At 43.6% G+C, this 23,262-nt stretch overlaps 2 protein-coding genes across 5 annotated transcripts in view; both read left to right on the forward strand.

The window, feature by feature from the left end:
• atp2b3a (ATPase plasma membrane Ca2+ transporting 3a) overlaps nt 1–5,559 on the forward strand; it is a 30,745-nt gene extending 25,186 nt beyond the window's left edge. For all 3 annotated transcript variants that reach the window (XM_060881746.1, XM_060881747.1, XM_060881748.1), the window contains 6 exons: nt 166–379; nt 461–672; nt 886–993; nt 3,009–3,191; nt 3,309–3,416; nt 4,913–5,559. In XM_060881746.1, the coding sequence (XP_060737729.1) occupies nt 166–379; nt 461–672; nt 886–993; nt 3,009–3,191; nt 3,309–3,416; nt 4,913–5,206 (1,119 nt within the window). In that variant the 3' untranslated portion in view covers nt 5,207–5,559. The remainder of the gene's footprint in view (nt 1–165; nt 380–460; nt 673–885; nt 994–3,008; nt 3,192–3,308; nt 3,417–4,912) is intronic.
• A 7,282-nt stretch (nt 5,560–12,841) lies between these two features.
• Nucleotides 12,842–23,262, forward strand: part of LOC132853558 (zinc finger protein GLIS1) — a 99,507-nt gene continuing 89,086 nt past the window's right edge. The window contains exons 1-2 of one of the 2 annotated variants that reach the window (XM_060881393.1): nt 12,842–13,065; nt 14,145–14,503. In XM_060881393.1, the coding sequence (XP_060737376.1) occupies nt 14,167–14,503 (337 nt within the window). In that variant the 5' untranslated portion in view covers nt 12,842–13,065; nt 14,145–14,166. The remainder of the gene's footprint in view (nt 13,066–14,144; nt 14,504–23,262) is intronic. The other variant, XM_060881394.1, reaches the window with a different exon arrangement.

Consider the following 23,262-nt stretch of genomic DNA (forward strand, 5'->3'; position numbering starts at 1 on the left):
GAGAAAAAAATAAAACTTGTGTTACTGAGAAGTTTAAACTCCTCTGTCCCGAAGAAGCGTTGACACTGGAGACTCACACACAACACTCACACAACACACACATTTATCGTCACTGAAAACTGTATCAACTTAGTAATCATTTCATTGTGTGTATTGCGTGTGCAGGACTCTCCTCTGAAGGCCGTGCAGATGTTGTGGGTGAACCTGATTATGGACACGTTTGCATCTTTAGCTCTGGCCACCGAACCTCCTACTGAGTCCCTCTTGTTGCGCAAACCTTATGGCCGGAACAAGCCTCTCATCTCCAGGACCATGATGAAGAACATCCTCGGACATGCGGTGTATCAGCTCATCATCATCTTTACGCTGCTATTTGTCGGTGTGTGTTTGAGTTAAAAAGAAATTCTGAATGAATCATCTTTATGCCTCTGCTGTAATAATCATCTTTCCTTCTCCTCAGGTGAGAAGATGTTTGATATCGATAATGGCCGTGATGCTCCTCTCCATGCTCCTCCGTCTGAGCATTACACCATCATCTTTAACACTTTCGTCCTCATGCAGCTCTTTAACGAGATCAATGCACGGAAAATCCACGGCGAGAGGAACGTCTTTGACGGCATCTTTGCTAATCCCATCTTCTGCTCCATCGTCCTTGGCACCTTTGCTATACAGGTTACATTTCAAGAACATTTAATGGACTACATTCTGGCCAGTTCTTTTAATTGTATAGGAATACAACTGTAACCAGGACCATATCTCTGTAAGAGAAATCTGTTTCTCTGTTTAGTAATGATAAAGAAAACAGAGCTGAAGACATAAAATCTCATGTTTGGAACATTTTTTGCATAGGTCCAGTTCCTGAGTGTGTGTTTGTGTGTGGTTTAGATTGTGATTGTGCAGTTTGGAGGGAAGCCGTTTAGCTGTTCACCCCTGAATGTGGAGCAGTGGCTCTGGTGTCTGTTTGTAGGAGTGGGAGAACTGATCTGGGGTCAGGTAATACTCCTTTGCATAAACATAATTCACCTTATTTGCATAACTATGATAAAATAAATCATTTTTTGTTCCTTGCTGTTTACTGCTGTTCTGACTGTAATATCAGGTGTGTATATGGAAAAGGTGGATTTGGGAATTCTAACCATGATCATTTTATTAAGATAGAGGTACTTGTGTTTTTGCCAAAGGAAGCAAGCAGGCAAGTGGCAGAACAACAAGAAAGGGGGCAGACCTGCAGGGCAAGGGAGCAGACAAGCAGGGCAAGGGGCAGACCAGCAGGGCAATCGAGCAGACCGGTAGAGCAAGGAGGCAGACCAGCAGGGCAAGGTTCAGACCAGAATGGCAAAATGGCAGACCTGCTGGGGAAGGAGGCAGACCTGCAGGGAAAGGGGCAGACCAGCAGGGCAAGGGAGCAGACCAGTAGGGAAAGGGGGCAGACCAGCAGGGCAAGTGGGCAGACCAGCAGGGCAAGGAGGCAGACCAGTATGGCAAGGGAGCAGACCAGCAGAGCAAGGAGGCAGACCAGCAGGGCAAGGTGCAGACCAGCATGGCAAAAAGGCAGACCAGCATGGCAAAAAGGCAGACCTGCAGGGGAAGGAGGCAGACCAGCAGGGCAAGGGAGCAGACCAGTAGGGAAAGGGGGCAGACCAGCAGGGCAAGTGGAAAGAACAGCTGGGCAAGGAGGCAGACCAGCACAGCAAGTGGGCAGAACAGCAGGGCAAGGGGCAGACCAGCAGGGCAAGGTCCAGACCAGCATGGCAAAAAGGCAGACCTGCAGGGGAAGGAGGCAGACCTGCAGGGAAAGGGGCAGACCAGCAGGGCAAGGAAGCAGACCAGTAGGGAAAGGGAGCAGACCAGCAGGGCAAGGGGACAGACCTGCAGGGCATGGGGGCAGACCTGTAAACTTTTGCATAAGTCTGTAAACAAAGTATAGACTTATACAAAACTTCTCAACAAAAAAATATACTAGAACAAAAGCTGAAGAAACCATTAGGTCAGGAGATGCAGCAGAATCTGGGACTACCGGCACAATTGTACATACTGATAATAGGACAGACACTGAGCCATAAGGTGGGACATATTCTGGGACTGGAGCTGGGATAAAGGTTGTGACAGCTGCTGAAACAAAAGGTTGAAAAAGAGGTAGGTCAATAGCCTTCATCCTTTGAAAAGAGCTAAAGTAAAAGCTGGAGCAGAAGCTGTGTAAGGGACTAGGACAGGAGCTGATATCTGGGACAACAACCAGAATAGGAGCTGGGCCAGAAGCCTAGTCAGGAGCTGGGGCAGAAACTGGAACAAAAGCTAGGACAGGTGAACAAATGCCTAGGCAGAACCTCAGGCAACATCTGGAATAAAAGCTGAATCAGAAGTTGGGTAAGGAACTGAGGACAGCAAGTACAAGAGGAGCATGTGGCAGGAGATTTAGGATTTATAGTAGGATTTAGACAGCCGCTGAGACTGGGGCAGAAACTGGTTCATATGCTAAGTCTGGAGTTAGGTCAACCTTTCCAGAACCTTAGGCAAGAGCTAGAATAAAGTCTAGATCAGAAATTGGGTAAAGAACTAAGGACAACAACCAAGAGAGGAGCTAATTCAGGAGATTGTGGCAGGAGGTGGGGCAGGAGCTGGGGATTGTCTGTGGCAGGAACTGTTATAGCAGTTGGGGCAGGAATTGGGAAGGACCTGGGCAGCAGATGGTACTTCAGCTGGGGCAGATGTTTACAAAAAAGTTGGGGCAACACTTAAAGCAAGAGCAGAAATTAGGGCAGGCCCTAAGAGGTCCTGGGCAATAGGAACGTTTGAAGTGAGGCAAGAACTTAAACAGAAGCTGGGGTAGGAACTTCAGCAACAGCTAGTATCTAAGGAATGAGGTGGGGCAGAACCATTAGCAACAGGTTAGACATAAACTGGGGTGGGAGAAACAGACACTGGCTCACAAAGCAGAAATGGCCGAAAGGAATTCGAGATCAAAGCAGGCTGACTTTAAGATCTTGATTGTTTGTTGACGTCAACAGGTGATTGCATCCGTGCCAACAAATCAGCTGAAGTTTCTGAAGGAGGCAGGGCTTGGTCCAGCGGCTGATGATATCACTGATGAAGATTTGGCAGAGGATGAGGAAGAGATCGATCATGCAGAGCGAGAACTGAGACGAGGACAAATACTCTGGTTCCGAGGTCTAAACCGCATTCAGACGCAGGTAATGAGTCAGTGTCAGTGTGGGATTAACATTGAATTGTTGTTCTACCTGTCTGTTTCTCACTGTGTGTGTGTGTGTGTGTGTGTGTGTGTGTGTGTGTGTGTGTCTTTCCTGCAGATGGAGGTAGTCAGCACGTTTAAGCGCAGTGGCTCATTTCAGGGTGCCGTCCGACGCCGGTCCTCCATCCTCAGCCAGCTACATGACGTAACCAACACACACACACACGTAGGTCTGTCAGCGGGGAGTGAACTCCAGCCCTCCGCTAACGGCCAGGACACACACACACACTCGTGAACAGTGACTCCCACACATGTGCACACACACTAGAGAAGTGACTCAACACTGCTGCCTATAAGTGTGTGTGAGAGAGAAGTTAATGTTTCACTTGTACTGATTGTGTGTCACTACATCTGTATCCATGCGTCTGCATCCACTCAGGATCAAACTTTCTTTTCTTTCTTTACATCTCTCTCTCTCTCTCTCTCTCTCTCTCTCTCACTCACACACACACACACACACACGCTCACTCTCACGCTCACTCTTGTTGTCTCTGCCATTATTTATTTCTGTTTTTCTTTCATTCACTGTGTTGTAAAAGAGATAAGAAATGTTTTAAGTTTCATTTTTTTAATGTTTTAATTGTTTAAACACTGGAATATCTGAGAAGAAAGTGACGGCTGTAAACAGACGAGTGTAAACCCCTAGCCTTGCACCTTTTCTTTATTTCTGTGGGAATAAACACATGGTTCTCTGCTAATGCATGCTCATTTCCCACTTCTTCTTTTTTTTTTTCTTCTTCTTCTTCTTCTTCTCTTTTTACTATCTTGTCTTTATTTCTTAAGAAGTGAAGTTCATGTGCTGTGAAATATTCAGTCTGTATTTTTTTCCATCTCTTTTTCAGTGCCTTATTATAGCTTTAAGTCTTAAACCGCTTTCTGTTTCGTCCGTCATGGGCCTTACACTCTGATTATTTACACCCGTCAGTGACGAGAAAATAATTTAAGTGTAAAAACTGCATGTGTTGTACAAATTTGCATAACTTTAATATTTGTCAGTTAAAAAGGCTCGAAGGAAAAAGCAATTAGTGTCAAATTGAGGGACTCTGTGTTGTGTTTATGTTGTAAACTCTCTTTTCAGGCCTGATGCTCCAAGTCAAGAGAAGCATAACTATGAATGTTAAACCAATAAACTCGATGTTCATCCGTCTTCTTATAAAAGTGTAAAAGTCTGATCTGTATCACAGTTCCATTTGTCAACAATGTGCATGAACGTATTTGAGTGAATTTGTGTATTTGTGTGTTTCATGTGTATCATCTGTCTCTGATGTGGACCAAATTTTTTGTTGCTGTGTGTGTGTGTGTGTGTGTGTGTTTGGATTTGAATCCAAACGTTTGTTTTAAATGTAAGTGTGAACTGAAATGGTGTGGATGTTTCTTGTGTATTGTAAAACTGCCACTATTTTTTTCTGCCACTATGTGCCTTACACACACTGAGCTAAAGGCAGCAGATGTCAAACAATTCCTTAAAAATACTTTGCTAAATTATTTTATTATCTAAAACATTTTTTGAATTATATAAAAGTCATTTTTTTGAGTGAAATTCATTAAATATTAAACATCTTTATTGTGGTGTGATAAATGCTCGAGGTGACACTTTGAGTTTTATTTTTATTTTTCTCATGTTTTTTTTTATCTCCTGTCCTGATTGGTCGCTCTCCATAGATCCGAGTGGTGAGAACATTCCACAGCTCTCTGTACGACGGAATGGAAAAATCGGACCTTCCTGATGCGGCGAATGAATTCCAGACCCCTCCGGAGTTTATCATCTCTGATGCTGGATGCAGGATTCCGCTGATCGACGAGACAGACGTGGACGACCAATCAGAATGCTCCAATTACAACCATGTGACTCAACACCAGCGTAAGAGTCCCTCACGTTACCCTCACCGTCAACATAGTCTCCCTGTTAAGCTCAACTGCAACAACAACACGTCCGAGAGAAGAGTGTGCGTGTGACTGGGGGGTCAAAGGTCATTCATCGCACCTGGCCTGCAGGTTCACAAGAAGGGGATTTTATAGTTAGAGATTTTATATAAAGTATTAAAACAAATTCTGATCATTTTCAAGCCTGTAAATTATTTTCTTTGCTTAGCAAAGATTCAAGTTATGCACTCAACATGTCGACTTTCTGCTCTACCTGATTTTAAAAGCCAATAAACTTCACCATATATATATTTAAATGAATAATGTGGCTATTCTGATCATATTTAAGGTTAATCCCAATATGATTATATGTAAATTAGATGCTTATATATGCTTTATATACTCGTGTGTGTGTGTTACTTGTCAGTATTGCTGTCTTTGTTTATTCGTCCTTATAGTCTTGTATTTCTGATTTTTGAGTCTTTTGTGCTTGTCGTGTGAATAAAACAATAAAGAAATTGTGTAATTAAAATCAAATCAGCTGCACATGAAGCTTTCTCTTTCCTTTAGATTGAGAGAGCGTGAAGGAGTGTGTGTGTGTGTGTGTGTGAGAGAGAGAGAGAGTGAAGGAGTGTGTGTGTGTGAGAGAGAGAGAGAGAGAGAGAACGTGGTTTAGAGGAATGTTGGAGATGTTTCACGTTCTGAGAAAAACTCTGACGTGGATTTGTGTGTGTTTGCTATGTGGTTTTATAGGAAGTATTTATTTTTTAATTATTATTATTTGTGTTTCATGAAGCACACACACTTTGTCTCATCATTATTGCTGTGTTCATTGTGTGTTTAGTCAGAACTCAAATATATTTTACAGAATGAAATATGTGATGTGTTCATTATTCCTCAAAAAAGAAAATGAGAAGATAATTTTTTTTTATTATTTTATGGCCAAAAAACTCTTGGCCGTATTTAACCGAAATAATACAAAGTTAAAGTAGACAACACCGTTTATTACTATTTATCAGTTTTCAGATAGTTTGTACATTATAAATTGTCAAAAAAACATAAAGTTACTAAAGTTTCAAGGATTTTAAACAGTTTATTTGTTTAAACGCCATTAGAGTAGGATTGTTCCTGTAGAGTTCCTCCCTCCGGCCCAGTGATGGCGCTAATGACACCATCACTGGTTGATCATCAGCAGGAACATGTGAAGGAGAAGCATCAGCAACAGCTGATCTCCATGAGCTGCCTGATCTGTGTCACCTTTAGAAATGTTCACAATCACATCTCTGTTAATCTAATAATGAAAGCTGGAGAAAGCATGAGGCGCTTTATAAGGAGATCTGCATTCACACCTGGACCTTCTAACCCACAGGTAAAGCTAGATTCAAAATGCTAATGCATTCATGTGTGTGCTTTATTATTATTATTATTATTATTATTATTATCATCATCAGAAAGCTTATATATTAAGGTATACATGGCTTCTGGGCTGGAATAGGTGTGTTTCAGGACCAGGATCCTGCAGGACATTGAAAACAACCTTGCAAGACCTAGGGTTAGGTGAAGGGTTAGTTGTAAGATTAGGGTTAGGGATTTGGGTTAGGTTTAGGTGTAGGGTTAGGGATAGGTTTAGGTGTCGACTTTAGGTGTAGGGTTAGGGTTAGGATTAGAGTTGGGGTTAGGGTAAGGTTTAGGTGTAGGGTTAGGTGTAGGGTTAGGTTAGGGGAATGACCGAGGCCCGGGTCCAGGCCCAAGGGGATAGGGAATAGAAGGTGGAATTACGGTTAGGGTTAGGGTTAGGGTTATGGATTAGGGTTAGGGTTATGGATTAGGGTTAGGGTTTAGGGTTGGGGTAGGGTTATGGTTAGGGTTGGGGGTAGGGTTAGGGTTAGGGCTAGGTGTAGGGATTTTGAGTCCGACCTGGATCAACCCGGAGCCTGCGTTGTGCACTGGCCTACCTCCAGCCATCCACAACAGCCAACATCATTGTTTGTTACAGTGGGATATCAATTATTTATGTCATCCTCAATTGTTCGTTAAGCCCCCATGGGTGCATAGAGCTCAGTTTGTTGATCCACGCTCTCTCTACTTTTTTCCTCATTGTGTGTGTCCACAACCTGTTATGTTGGAGTCCCATGACCTTCAGGGAGGCGATGCCATGTCAAATAAAGTGCTGGACAATCAGGGTATGTGATTCTTTTTTGTGTTTAATATTGTACCTGTGTTGTGCCATTCTGGTTGATAATGTGTTTCTAGTCTCCCCCACATAATGTATATTACACTTTGTGCAGTAGATCAGATACACACAATTACAGATGTCCTGTTTTAAGGTAGGCTGTATGGTGTGAATTGCTTTTGTTTGTGGGTGTTATCCAGCGTTTAGGCCGGAATTCCCTGAATGGGACCGGTTTCTTCCCACTCCTCCGCAAGGTAGGCAACCTGCTGCGGACTAGCATGTCTTTCAGGTTTTTGTTCTTTCTGTATGCTGAGATGATCTTATGATCGTCAAGTACTTGGGCAGCCATCAAAAACATATTGAAATTGTTCTTGATCATCCTGTTTAATATCACGCTCCCTCTTGAGAATGTTGTGATCAAACGGATAATCTTCTTATTATCCTCCTCTTTTTTATCCAGGTACTTTCTCAGGCATTTCCTTAGGAAGGATCGGGAGTACCCCCGTCTTCGGAGGGCCTGGAAAAGGATGGTTTTGGCCTCTCGAAACCCATCAGGTTGCGTACAAATGCTATGGAACCTCTGGAGTTGGGATTTAATGATGCCCCTAAAGGTATGTTTAGGGTGATAGCTGGTTTTGTACAGTAGCGCACGTGTATCCGTGTCTTTGAAATAGACTTTGATGTCCAGTTTGTGTGTTTTAAGGAAATCTTTAAATCTTAAAATCTTGTAGGTTACCGTATCCAGGAAACTTACCTCTGTTTTATGTAAGGTGTATTTAATTCTTATGGACCGATGAAAATGATTGAGGTGATTGGCAAATTGTTTAAACTGATCCTCCGTCCCAGACCAGACGCCCCAGATGTCATCAAGAAATCTATAATAATGGAGGGGTTTAATGTGCCAAGCATCCAATGCCGCCTCCTCCCATCGTGCCATGAAGATGTTGGCATATGAGGGGGCAAACCTCTTTCCCATAGCTGTGCCCTTTACCTGAAGATAATAATTGGAGTTGAATTCAAAATCATTTTTGGTGAGATTAATTTCTAATAACTTTAATAAAGCTTCCTTCTGCCTTTTCTTATCCGGGTACCTGATGAACCATTCCCTGACTGCCTCCAGTCCCGCTGGTGTCTCTATGTTAGTATAGAGGCTATCTATGTCCACGGTGAACAGGAGGCAGTTGGTTGGGACTGTTGTTTTTTATTTTTTCAATAAAATCATAAGTATCCTTGATGTAGCTGGGGTGTCTGGTACTAATCGGATTTAGAAAATGTTCGACGTATTCCGCTGTGGCATACGTCTCGCTACCGCAGTCTGAGACAATAGGGCGGCCTGGTGGCATCTCCATCGGTACACTCCATGATTGTTGTTCTGTATTTTAGGGAGGGGATAAAAGCATCTCGAGTGTGGATTGTCGGACCCCATCAGGTAAGTTTCTTGTTTTTTATTTATGTACCCATCGTCCCTTAATTGCTTTAGGATATTTTTTACCTCTGGAATTGTTTTCAGGAAAATCGGTTCAACAAGTCTTTGATAATATTCTTCCTGATTCAATTGTCGTTCTGCCTCTTTTACGTACGCCTCTCTATCCATTATCACGACCGCACTGCCTTTATCGGCCGGCTTAATGACAATGGATTTATTCTGGCGTAATTGTTGTAGAGCATGCTTTTCCTCTTTATCCAGGTTCGGTGTTTCCTTAAAGTCCCAGGGAGTGTTTTTGGTTGCGTACCTGTCTGCTCTAATTATTTTTCTTATTACATTAGGGACTTGAGAGAGTTTGGGTGTCCACGTGGACTTACCCGTAAACGGGGGAGTTTCAGACTCCTTCTCACATCTGTAGAAGGCTGTTAATAATGGTACTGTTGTGAATGTAAGGCCCTTATTTAACAGTTTCATTTGACTTTTTGTAGGCGTGAAGTGGTTGGACAGATTGACCACCTCGCTACCAAGTTGCAGTCCCGGTTTTGGGTTCAAAGGGCCATGAAGTTTAGGTGTTTGGCCCAATGATGTAACATGGCCTTTGCACATGTTGGTGTCCAGTGGATTTGTTCACTGTTCATTTTGAATTGTGCAGTTGGTAGCAGTGGTAAGTAGGGCATATTTCTTTGAACATGATCATTGATGTTTTCCAATATAACCTGTTCTTTATGTTTCAGAGTCCTGGCAAAATTAATCAGAGAGATCTCGATGACTGCCTCCGGGAACTTGTCCCTGGCCGCACTCTGTATTTGTTTTATTGCCGTCTCTTTGAATTTTTGCTTCCTGTGGTTAATTCCAAAGGCCAAGATAACAATTTCCACCATTACGTAAATTTTCAAAGTGATGGTCTGTAATTCTCCCCATGTTAGAATCTCCCAGTATGCACCACTTTCTGCAGACGCTGAGACCCAATTCAATCATTTTCGTTGCTGTGAGCAGGTGTTTCACTGGCTGAAAGGTTTTAGGTGTATCGGTGGGCGGACTGATCGGCGTGCTACCCTGGTCAATCAGGGGCTCCGGAAGGAGGCTGCCTTCCAAGTCCTCTCCAGGGCCATGGCACAGAGAATCCATCAGTGATACAGAATGAATCACTTCTGGTTGTTCATCTAATGTAATGAGAGGGCCCTGATCCCTTTCCTCATTTGGAAATGAGGCATCCTGGTGAGCATGAACCTGCAGGGCAGGGCAAGTTTGTATTGTCAAAAGCTCCGGGTGATCGTCTGTACAAATAATCTCCGGATTTCCACGTCGGCCGGTCCTTTTAGGAAAAACCTGCCTTGTTCTGTTTACCCGGGGTGCCCTTTGTGGCAGCTAGAGTGGGGATGGGGTGGATGACCCCGTTTGGGGTGTCCCTGAGGAAAGGTTCCCTGTGTCTCATGATAAGGTTGGGAACTCCTCTATCGTCAATGTGGGGATTCCATTTTCCTTTTCGGCCTCTTTTTCCACCCCACTCTCCCCATAATTCACATTTTCTGTGTGGTCCTGCTTGAGGTCTGCAATGATCCTTGTTCTCTCTGTGTTGGTCTTCAGGGAGCAGAAGCTTTTCTCTGGCTGCTGCAAAGAGTTCAGTCTGTTTGAGTGTTTGAGGTCCTTCTGGATCTTCCTGGCATGTAGAAAGTTCCAGATGGCACAAGATAAACACTCCTGAAACTCTGCTTTCTGAAGGGCTTCTCTGGACTCATGGGTTCAGTGTAGTGTTCATCACATTTGTTTACAGATATACAAGAGCAAGCAGTGTGAGAAGAACATAGACGCTACGAGAGAGACGCATGCTAACTGGATGAGGTGAGGAACACAGTCATGCTGAATTCATTGATTTTTACACTTCTTTATTGTCACTTTCTTACACTTACAATTTTAATCAGTTTTCCTCCTCATCTGTTCAGGATCTGGTGGCTTTCCAGTATCATAATGAGATTCTGTACCGGTCCTGTCGACCCATTAAACCAGGATACGAGCTCTTGCTGTCACACGAAGAGAATTATGCCAAAGATCTCCAAAGATCTAATTTATTGAACTGTTCCTGTCTTCATCTTTTTTTAAATTGTATATTATTGTTGTTGTTGTTATTATTATTGTTGTTATTATTATTATTATTATTATTATTGTATAATAATCGGTATATAAAGCTAATGTATTTTTTGCAGAAGAAAATTAGTCATTTATTTGAAGTGTGTGTTTGTGAATATATTCTTTTTTTTTCTGCGTCCACCATGGATCAGTAATTTGATGCTAGTTTTTGTTGTTTTTTTGAAAATGTGAACTAATGAACAACAGTGTTATAATTTCGATAGCTGAAAACTGTAAGTAGTAAAAATGAACATAAACAGACTGCACACATCTTCATCATGTCCAACACTCACCTTAAACACTATAGACACAACGCTCACTGCACTCATACAGAAACTGGGCCACATGTAGTAGTGACCCAGATACCCCTAAATCCTGCTGTACCTCCAACAGCAAATGGCAATACACAATCAGACCTTCTCTAAATCCATATAAATCCAGGTGGCTCAGCTGTTTGGACATCTAGCGGACATTCATTCCACCACCTCTGTGCCAGAACCAGAGCCTTGATGCATGCCTTCCTTGTGCTCTGAGAAACGGTGGGACCAGTTGAGCAGTGCTAGAAGATCTGAGAGTGCGTGGTTCGGTGTGTGACGTGATAAAAGCTTTGTGGTTAGTGTACGGCAGTCCGTTTCTGGCTTTGTAGGCAAGCATCGGTGCTTTCAATGTGATGAAGCAGCTGCAGGAAGCAGGAAGCAGAGTCAAGTCGCTTTTATTGTCATTTCAACCATATATAACTGTTACAGTACACAGTGACATGAGACAACGTTTCTCCAGGATCAAGGGGTTACATAAAACAAAGACGGAACTAAGGACTTAAGGAAGTAAGTAGTCCTAGGTACATAAAGTGCAACTGGTGCTAACAGTGCAGGACAAAAGACATGCAAATAAAATTACAAGACAATACACAAAAGACAATAAACAGAAACAACACCAGTGTAAATACTGTATGTTCAACAATATTGTGTGTGCAGAAATACTGGAACGAACGCAGTATTATAGCAGCAGTTACATGAGGTATTGCAGTGGATCAGTTGGCACAGAGAGACAGACTGGCACACAAAGGCAGACCTACTAGATTCTAGCCTAGAAATGACAACAGAATGAACAAACTCTTGAGTTTCCTGTTTAAATGGAAATGAACGAATCCTTCTGATTATTTTAAAGGAGAAATCTCTACAAACCCCCCCACCTCATGTATGCACTACTCCATAATGACCACCAGGGGGAGTAAGAGGAGAGCGCAACACACTTTGTGACGTATGTTTTCACGTGTAAGTTTTTATATGTATATGTAATGTAGATAGTATGATTATATGTTTATGTTATAAACTGTTGTAGCTGTGTTTCTCTGTATGACCTGTATGAGTGCCATCACACTGTAACTCCTGTTATACAGATCTCAAAATTTACACGTGTTCTGTCCTTCATTATCATCCCTAAGTCTATATCTGTATTTTATATTCTGTGTAAAACACCAGACTAAAATGATTCAGAACTTTATTAACCGGTTTACACGTGATTTCTGTCCCTGTTTCTCTTATTGCACGTTTACAGATTAAAACTGTTTAATAAATTCACATTAAACACTTTCAGCCTTTTATTCCTTTACTGTCAGTAATAACTTGATATATCCACATAGATCCTTAATCCGGTTTATATTCAGCAAATAATCCGAAATATTCTCTTTTAACTTTGATGAATTGTTTAGCAGTTTGGTTTTTCATTTTATTTTATTTATATTTTAGGTTCTGTAGCTAACACGATATTATTGTTGTTTTATTTAGGTAATTAATTGATTTAAACAACTCGGGTTTTTATAAATGGTTTATTTGATTTGATTTATTTATTAATGCGGTTAATATCCCCGCCCTACTTGCTGTTGATTGGCGCGTTTGGCTCCGCCGCTGCGAGCTGATTGGTGGATGGAGCCGCCAGTCAGAGAGCAGCGCGCTGTTTTGGGCTTTCTGCAGCTCCGATGCTGCGACTGTGTGCGCGTGTGTTAGTGAGTGTTAGTGCGCGTGTGTTAGTGCGTGTCTGTTAGTGAGTGTGTGTTAGTGAGAGTGTGTGTTAGTGAGTGTGTTTGTGTTAGTGTGTGTGTTAGTGAGTGTATTAGTGAGTGTGTTGGGAGAGAGGATGAGGACGCACAGAGTAACAGTGTTAATGTGCTAGAAAAGATGATGAAGAGCCGAGCATCAGCTACTGAACACTGCACACCGTCTGTAGGTACGTGAACACTTCACAACACTTATCACTGTGTTCCGTAAGATGTTTTGAAATTAACACCTACTTGTCTTTATCTTTATTTAGGTCTTAATTAACACTAATAATGAAATGAATGCTGTATGTTTTTATTTAGTGTTTAACTGAACACTGTACATGTTGATTTAACACTTATTTAACTAAACACTAAGGTCGAATTCAACGTTGTTAATTAACTGAACACCACAGACATAAATTCAGTTCTCTGAGAAAAAAAACCCACAATTCTCCAGGTGTTCAGTAATCTGTTAGTATTAACTCAACACTATGAGTCTTGTAGGGACCCAACATTTGTAAAAAAAAAACAACAAAAAAAAAACAACAACAACTTAACACTTTGTGTTAAATAAATGTCATAACAATTAACTGAACATTATAAAAATAATACTCGAATACTGCATAAATTACAGAAGAGTTCGTTTAGCATTAAATGTGTTAATTCAGCACTAACGGCCAACAGAATGTTAATTAACCTATAGGTGTTAAGTCAGTCCTAGCAAAAAAATGAATCAATTTAAAAAGGTGTTAATTAAAAACTAATAACGAACATGTAAACACTGCAGGAATATTAACACTGGAGTTAATTAACACAGCTGTTTGTGGTAACGTGGTTGAAATGACAATAAAAGCTTCTTGACTTTAATTAAAATTATAAACCCAGTGAGTAGGAACTGAACACAAAGGTCTTAACGCTATTCGTTCCGACGTGGAACTGAACGCCGTAGGTGTTAAATGAAGGCGTCATTTTTTTTTTACTAAATGCCGTAGACGTGAACTGAAGGCTGTCGGTGTGAATCTCGGCTGTTGGTCAGTGACTGACGACAGAGAACCAAACCAGAGGAATTTAAACCTTATTCATTAACACAGGTCTCGTTGGTGATTTGAGGTCATTTATAATTCGATTTATACGTTTAAATAAACAGAAGTTTTCGGTGTTGTGCAGCTTGTGCTGTCGGTCACGCAGAGTCGTCCGTCTGATCCTGTCCCTGTTTTTGTTTCTGTCTCTCTCTGCCCTCTGTGGACATTACGGACGCCGCACGAAGAAGAAAAGAATGTTGGGGACAAATGAGCTCTTCGGTGTCCGTACGTGACTTTTCGCCGTCTCCCCCTGTCCAGGTAAGAGGAAGCCGTGGTGAGAGTTTCTGTGCCGAGGGATCGAACATGCACACGGGAAAATCTGAAGTGTGCATCCACTCCAAGTGCGCGGCGCTCCTGGGAATGATCGGACACCATCACGGCTTTACTGGTTTTGCGGATCTGACGGATCTGTGCTGGAGACGAGACGAGCGTACGGAGTGTGTGCAGGACGCCGAACTCGTCCGTCTGAAAACGGACCAGGAGAAACCGCATCCCGAAAAATCTCACACGTCCGGCTTCTGCACGGCTCCAGGACAAGGACAAGGTAAGGGGTGACGTTTTATTCACACCTGATTGAACTGATTCAGGGGCGTAACGACGTGACTGAGCTACGCCGTGATTACGACCTGATCACGTTCCAGATTTGTCTAAAAGCTGAATGTTGTATTTCTTGTAAAATGTCGATCTGCTAGCAGACGCCATGAGGTATTAAAGCTGTTCTATTGGGCTGGATGTTCGGCGGCGGCGGTGTGTGACGAGGGCGGTATCACGTGTGTGTGCTTCAGTGCTACAGTCACGCTAACTGCACGTTCGACGTGTTGACGAGAACCGAGAGCGAATCCTGACAGACGAGAAGGTTCACGCGGTTCACGGCTTGCGACGATTTATCAGTACGGCAGAACTCCAGACCGTTTGATTGGCAGTCGATGCAGAACACTGACAGTACAAGACTCTGTATCGCTCACACTGCATGATTTATATCACTTCACCGTCAGTGGTTTGATGGACGTAGAGGTCATCGTCAGATTTAAGCCAGAACAAGCTTTTACTAGAGTAATGTGGATGTGGAGCGATGTAGAGAAGCAGGCACGGAGTTTGTCTGTTCTCAGCTGGAGCTTCGGTGCAAACACACGTCTTTTACGCCTCGTTCGTGACGGATGACGCTGTGGCTCCAGGACCGATGCTGTGGTTTTATCTTTTTGTTGTTGTGGGCGAGACATGTCGATTATTTATGTAAAAGAAACCGATATTATTATAAATAACAATATAACTCTAAAGCTCTTGTTCTATAAACCTGTAAGATTCTCCTTGGCTGATGTTCACGGCTGTTCTCGTCCTCGCTCTAGAGGAACAAAGGTTCCAGCTAGAAAATTCATCATGTGCTTGAAAATATGATAATCTATCAGTGCACTTAACCACTGAACCCCTGATTCACTTCCTCAACATGACTCATAAATATTAATATTCTCTAATCTTTAACCTCGTTTCTGCCATCGCTGCGTTTACGTCCTCTGTATAAAAGACGTTACACGATGAATAGAATCGTATTTTTATTATTTAAGAATCCTCACTGGTCCTGAAACCTGCTTTGAACAAAACATGGTGTTGTTACATTATTAATATCTGTGTTTAAAACACACGCGCACACACACACACACACACACACACACACACTCCTGTGGAATGTCTGGGGTTTGTCAGGATGATCCATCACAGCAGTGGACTGAGAGATCATTCAGCCCTCGACACTTTCTCTGATCTGTCACAGTCTCAACGGTCTAAAATATAATAATGGTTAACAAAGTGACTCATTGTGGATCGGTGCAGTGAAAGCAAACAGTAAGCGCTAGTCAGGACCCCATGAGCTGAAACAGTTCTGTTCGAGTAGGAAAATCACTAAGCTGTGTGTTTACAGAAGACGACGCAGCGAATATCTGCCTTACGAAAGGCGCAGGCTGATGCCAAACGCCTCGAACGCTCCAAATATTTGTGGATTTAAATCACTTTTCATCTAGTAATAAACCACGTTCCGCTGACAAGCCCGCGTTAGTTATTGTACATCACTAAACATCCGTGCTAATTGGATACAGCGGGTTATTTGTGCAGCCAAAGACAGACGTCACTTTCTGGAAAGGACGAATACACGGGAGAGGCGCCAGAGAACCTTCGACCTTCAGCTCCAGCTGCCGCCAAGGAGGTTTTTGTTTTCTGAAATAACGCGATGCTTATGGTTGGATCGGGACGCAGAGCAGATTGCGACACGCCGTCGTACCTTCCAGCCTGAACGTGCAGCTCGTCCAGAAGCCTCCACATCTGCCATGTTTCTCAAACTCCAAACTAATCCGCTGAACATAATGAGAGCACTGAGTGTGAGAAGGACATGACACACTGACTGCTTTAGATTAGTCCGAAACCAGCATCATTAACACACACATCTTCTTCTTGATGATGTTTAGATTTACAACTCACTGTGACTAGAAATGAAAGCAACTGATCCAGTGATGGAACTTCTTACAGTTACTCGTCATCATCATCATCGTCATCATCCTTCAGTGTCTGTGTGTGGTGTGTGTGTGTGTGTGGTGTGGTGAGTGTGTTTGTGGTGTGTGTGTGTGTGTGGGTATGTGGTGTGGTGTGTGTGTGGGTATGTGGTGTGGTGTGTGTGTGTGGTGTGTGTGATTATGTGGTGTGTGTGTTTGTGGTGTGTGGGTGTGCGGTGTGTGTGGTGTGTGTGTGTGTGTGAGTATGTGGTGTGTTTGTGGTGTGAGTATGTGGTGTGTGTGGTGTGTGTGAGTATGTGGTGTGTTTGTGGTGTGTATGTGGTGTCTGTGGTGTGTGTGGTGTGTGTGTGTGGGTATGTGGTGTGGTGTGTGTGTGTGTGTATGTGGTGTGTGTGTGGTTATGTGGTGTGTGTGGTGTGTGTGAGTATGTCATAGATTTACATTTACATTTACATTTGTATGTAGTGGGTATGTGGTGTGTGTGTGTGTGTGTGGTGTGTGTGTGTGTGTGTGGTGTGTGTGTGGTGTGTGTGTGTGGTGTGTGTGGTGTGTGTGTGTGGTGTGTGTGTGTGTGGTGTGTGTGTGTGTGTGGTGTGTGTGTGTGTGTGTGGTGTGTGTGTGTGTGGTGTGTGTGTGTGTGTGTGTGTGTGTGGTGTGTGTGTGTGTGTGGTGTGTGTGTGTGGTGTGTGTGTGTGTGGTGTGTGTGTGTGTGTGGTGTGTGTGTGTGTGTGTGTGGTGTGTGTGTGTGTGGTGTGTGTGTGTGTGTGTGTGTGTGTGTGTGTGGTGTGTGTGTGTGTGTGTGTGTGTGTGGTGTGTGTGTGTGTGTGTGTGTGGTGTGTGTGTGTGTGTGTGGTGTGTGTGTGTGGTGTGTGTGTGTGTGTGTGTGTGTGTGGTGTGTGTGTGTGTGTGTGTGTGTGTGGTGTGTGTGTGTGGTGTGTGTGTGTGTGTGTGGTGTGTGTGCGTGTGTGTGCGTGTGTGTGGTGTGTGTGTGTGTGTGTGTGTGTGTGTGTGGTGTGTGTGTGTGTGTGTGTGTGTGTGTGGTGTGTGTGTGTGTGTGTGGTGTGTGTGGTGTGTGTGTGTGTGTGTGGTGTGTGTGGTGTGTGTGGTGTGTGTGTGTGTGTGTGTGGTGTGTGTGTGTGTGTGTGTGGTGTGTGGGTGTGTGTGTGTGTGTGTGTGGTGTGTGTGTGTGTGTGTTTCTTTATCATTAGTTACTGTATTAAACTAAATGAAATCTTTCTATAAACTGACACATTTAAATGAACCCTGTGAGACATCAGGACTTGTTCCACCACCGTCATTATAATTAGACAGAATGTGTGCAGCTGCTGTATGAAGCTGTATGAAGCTGTATGAAGCTGTATGAAGCTGTATGAAGCTGTATGAAGCTGTATGAAGCTGAATGAAGCTGTATGAAGCTGTATGAAGCTGTATGAAGCTGAATGAAGCTGTATGAAGCTGAATGAAGCTGTATGAAGCTGTATGAACTCCTTCCATATGTGCAGTTTTTTTTCTTCTTTTCCTAAATGAATAATCAGGTCTTTTATTTGAATGACAAACCTGTGTATTCTAAAATAGTTCGAATATTTTTATTGAATGTGAGCAGAACAGAGCTGTGGTTCTGCAGCGGGACCTCCACTGGTATTCGTCCTTACACACACTTACACACACACACACACACACACACTGCGCTGTAAATACACACACGCTTCAGAAACAACGCTCTCTCTTTTCATCTCACTTTCAGCCATCTGTAAATTAAATAAAACGAATTTTTAGATTCCATTGGAATAGAATTATTCAGAGTGAGAGAACTTGTGTACCAGAAAAGGCTCTTCATCACAAGACGAATTCCTGGAATACATCAGTCATGCAATATTAAGATGTTGTGTGTGTGTGTGTGTGTGTGTGTTTATAGTTGCGTGGGCTGTGTTAACACCAACCTAGTATATTTTTCCCAAACCTGTATTGCTGTTGTGTGTCCTGAGTGGATGTTGTGTTTACATGATAGCGGTGTGTGTGTGTGTGTGTGTGTGTGTGTGTGTGTGTGTGTGTGCAGTAAAGGGGGCGTTGTATGTAATTACCCTCGCTTCCCAAACTTATCATTACTCTAATGGTACTCTCCTATTTGCAGTTTGTCCCTTTGCACAATAGAGACTCAGGGTTTGATTGGGATTTTTTTTTCCTGCCAAACTCGAACCACATGTGTGTAAAAGTGCCTCAGCATTTACGAGCACCGATCCCACAGCCACGTTCTCGAGCCCCTTCACGGGCAAAATGAATAATCTCATTGTCTCTCGCACTCAGAGACACTTGGCGAGGCTGGAAACTGGCAGCAGGCTGGCGGGTGTGAAAAAAGAGCCGGTTAGTACACTCGAAAGTGTCACTGTTAATGTGGAGCGGAGCGAAGAGACACTGTGAGCGAACGGAAAACTCGCTGGAAACCAAAATGCGTCACGGCACGATACACAACTGTAACGACTCCACGTATAAAGCTGATTATGTCCCTCTAACAACACGGCCTGAGGAGCTTTAACCCTCCGCCTTTATCCCATCCAGTCAGACTGAGAGTTTAACGTCACTGAGGTCAATCGGTTCCACCACACCTAGAGCCGCTCCCACACCTAGAGCCGCTCCCACACCTAGAGCCTCACCTAGAGCCGCTCCCTTACCTAGAGCCGCTCCCTCACCTAGAGCTGCTCCCACACCTAGAGCCTCACCTAGAGCCGCTCCCTCACCTATAGCCGCTCCCTCACCTAGAGCCGCTCCCTCACCTAGAACCTCTCCCACACCTAGAGCCTCACCCTCACCTAGAGCCTCAACATCACCTAGAGCCGCTCCCTAACCTAGAGCCTCACCCTCACCTAGAGCCGCTCCCTAACCTAGAGTCTCACCTAGAGCCGCCCCCTCACCTAGAGCCGCCCCCTCACCTAGAGCTGCTCCCTTACCTAGAGCCGCTCCCTCATCTAGAGCCTCACCCTCACCTAGAGCTGTTCCCTCACCTAGAGCCTCACCCTCACATAGAGCCTCACTCTCACATAGAGCCTCACCCTCACATAGAGCCTCACCCTCACATAGAGCCTCACCCTCACATAGAGCCTCACCCTCATCTCGAGTTGCTCCCTTACCTAGAGCCTCACCTAGAGCTGCTCCCTCACCTAGAGCTGCTCCCCCACATATTCACAGTAACACGGAAACCTCACGTCACTGAACACACGAACACACTGAGCATTTTACTGCAGGTAAAAGGATTTTGGCCCATATCCAGTTCATATATATTTGTATTTTTGGACACAGTACACACTCCTGTGGATGTCACAGGTTTCTGCAGCTTTCTGCTGATGAAATGTTTCCAGTCTGTTGGTGATTTTGTACAAAACAATAAAAGTCAAAGTGTCGAGTGTTCACTGGAGCACTGTAGTAATTACTCAGCTCTGGTGTTGGGTTTGATCCTGGTGTTAATTGAGCCGTGGTGGGTTCTCTCGCCGTGTTTCTGCGTGTGTTCGCCGTAACTCGTGTCTCATCCTGTCGGCTTCTCGTTGCAGCGTGTAACAGCTACATATGTTACTATAATTATGCAATAAGTGAGAAAACGTGTGGATTTGGCCAGTTAGCAGACGTGTTTCTCTTTATTTTCACTGGGAGAGGAAACAGATTTCAGGATATTTGACAGGTTCTAATTCTCTCGGTATGATTTTTGCACCTGAATAATGCAGACCTGGTTTTCATCAAAACACAAAAGACGCAATGTCTGGAGTGAGAAATGGCCTCATGGTCAGAAATCGGACGGGACTCCACATCACTTTCATTGGACTTCACGGATGTGACTGAATCCAGCTCTGGATTGTGTGGTGTATAAAACGAAGATGTCGGCGTGTGGATTTATAAACGTACATTTTTAATAAAAATAAATAACTCAGACTCAGTGTGATTAAAAATCAGTGAGAAATCCACCATGGAGATCAAGATGGGTGATGATTTCAGTGTCTGGAGGAAATCACGCTCTGCTTGTGTCATACCTCATAATATGTGCTTCCTTTCTATATGAACCTGACTCCATCTTATTTATGTTTAATAATCAGCTTTGTTACAACTAATAACTAAGGACACATTTATTTACAGTTTGCTATAATGCCGCTCCTTCCTGTTCCTGGCCACGCCCTCTTCCCCACATCGAAGCCATCATTATCAGTCAGCGATGATGAGACGAAAGCATCATACACACGAAAATCTCACAGAACGATTCATCATTAAAGAGTGTCTTTAAAATAATAAAACGATTAACACAGATCCTAATAGCATACACACATCTTGAGGGTGGTGTTAAACTGATCTTCCCTTCGCCATGTCGGCTACTGTAGTATAGCTAAAGTAACAAACTCCCTTTATTTGCTTTGCATCTTCTGTGTATTAAGGGTTCTTTAGTGTAATATACGCTCTGAGTGTATTATCTGAAGAGGAGGAGGAAGAAGAGGATGAGGAAGTCGTGTCGGGTTTTACTGCACTTGCAGTTCATCTCACAGACAGCAGATGGCTCTAAACTTTACAAATGACGTCTTTAAAAGGACTGTTTATTTTTTTAATCCTCCGGTCTCTCCGGCGCTCCGGTTTTGTTCTGCTTCTCCGTCTGTTCGGTGACCAGATAAACCTCAGGTTCTGATGATTTCTACAGAATCTTCTGTAGAATCTCGAAGTGTTTTCTGTGGCCACGTACGAATCAGGTGTTTTAAGCGCGAGACCAGCGAGGCCGTCCTCTGACCCAGTTGGCTTGGAGATACTTTAAGCTGGTGATTTTTTTGGTGATGTTTTTGGATTGAGCAATCTGGATTTTAAGATTGTTCTCATAGCAAACTTTGGACAACAAACACGTGTTGGCTGATGGACTGCGTTTGGGGGAGGAGGGAGATTTTTTTTGTGTATATTTCATTTCTGGCCAAACCTGGTTCTCCTCGAGCCTCGCTTTCTCATCTCATTCCTCTTCTCTCTCTCATAGATCTCATCACACACACACACACACACACACACTCTTCTCTGCCCACGCATTTCTGTGTTGACTTCAGTACGAAGGCATGGATAATTGCGCTGTGTAATGTTTACAGCATGTTCCACTGATTCACAAAGTCCCGGGGCTGTGTGTGTCGTGGTGTTTCAGCAGTTCTCAGAGCTCCATCCTCTAACCAGGGATCCGTGCAGCGTCAGTCACAGAATAAACGGACTGATTGGGGGATATGATGTGTTTAGTCACTCAAAGCTTGCACACATCTGGAGAACTTTTTCCAGCTGTTGATTCAGCAGGGTTTACGGACTTAAGCTCGGAGCTGCGGACGAACAAACGAATAAACCGTCTCAAAACCTGGCATGTGGAAGCGGAAGCAGAAAAGTAACGTGGGAAAACATTTATCACGTAGAACATCGTGTTCATTTGCTGTCTGTCTGAAGGGGAGAAGTGAAGCAGAATCGTGTCACTACATAAAATAAATCATCTCCCACACAGTCACTGTTTTATCCTTTAATCTGTCTTGGATCTGTAGAATCGGGTAACTGATGTTGAATGGTTCAGTCAAAAGCCTGTGGAGTGTGTATGTGTGTGTGTGTGTGTGTGTGTGTGTGGAGTGTGTAGAGTGTGTGAGCGTGTGTGTGTGGAGTGTGTGTGTGTGTGTGTGTGGAGTGTGTATGTGTGTGTGTGTGTGTGTGTGTGTGTGGCGTGTGTATGTGTGTGTGTGTGTGGAGTGTGTAGAGTGTGTGAGCGTTTGTGGAGTGTGTGTGGAGTGTGTGTGTGGAGTGTGTAGAGTGTGTGAGCGTGTGTGTATGTGTGTGTGTGGAGTGTGTAGAGTGTGTGAGCGTTTGTGGAGTGTGTGTGTGTGGAGTGTGTGAGCGTGTGTGGAGTGTGTGTTAGCGTGTTTGGAGTGTGTGAGTGTGGAGTGTGTGTGTGGAGTGTGTGTGGAGTGTGTGTGTGTGTGGAGTGTGTGTGTAGAGTGTGTGTGTGTATGTATGTGTGTGTGTGTGGAGTGTGTGTGTGTATGTGTGTGTATGTGTGTGTGTGTATATATGTGTGTATATGTGTGTGTGTGTGTATGTGTGTATGTGTGTGTGTGTTTGTGTGTAGGTATGTGTGTGTATATATGTGTGTGTGTGTGTGTATATGTGTGTGTGCATGTGTGTATGTATGTGTGTGTGTGTGTGTGTATGTGTATGTGTACGTGTGTATGTGTATATGTGTGTGTGTATGTATGTGTGTGTGTGTGTGTATATGTGTGTGTGTATGTGTGTGTGTATGTGTGTGTGTGTGTGTAGTGCAGCTATTTTCACTTAGCCGTGTTCTCATTAGAACAGAATGTTTTAGACTCCTGTCTGTCACACATCATGGACTATCACTATCACTAACACTAACACTATCACTAACACTAACACTAACACTAAACACACTCAGCGCATCACGGCTATAATAAACACGTCCCTGACAGTGGCTCATCCCGTCCACGTGGTTTCCCGCACTATGCGAGCGTGTTTAGATTAAAGGTGAACTAATCGGAACACGGCGTGTGTAACCCGAGCAGCAGCGCGCTCACTAAACGTGACACAATGTGATCTGGTTTGAATAAGTGTTGAAATGCGTCTGGAGCAGCAGAGGAAGTGCTGATAGAGGAACTGGCTCAGGAACATCGTCGTAAAATCTATTTTTAGCTGCGACCTTATCTTCAGATTCACTCATAAAACTCTCCTGTTTCTTTTCCTCTTCTGATGGGATTTGTTTCCCAGCGCCGAGTGAAACTCTGAACTCATCTCACGAGAAGCTCAGGACCGG

Source organism: Tachysurus vachellii, chromosome 11 (genome assembly GCF_030014155.1).
Source record: "Tachysurus vachellii isolate PV-2020 chromosome 11, HZAU_Pvac_v1, whole genome shotgun sequence".
In the NCBI taxonomy this organism is placed as follows: domain Eukaryota; kingdom Metazoa; phylum Chordata; class Actinopteri; order Siluriformes; family Bagridae; genus Tachysurus; species Tachysurus vachellii.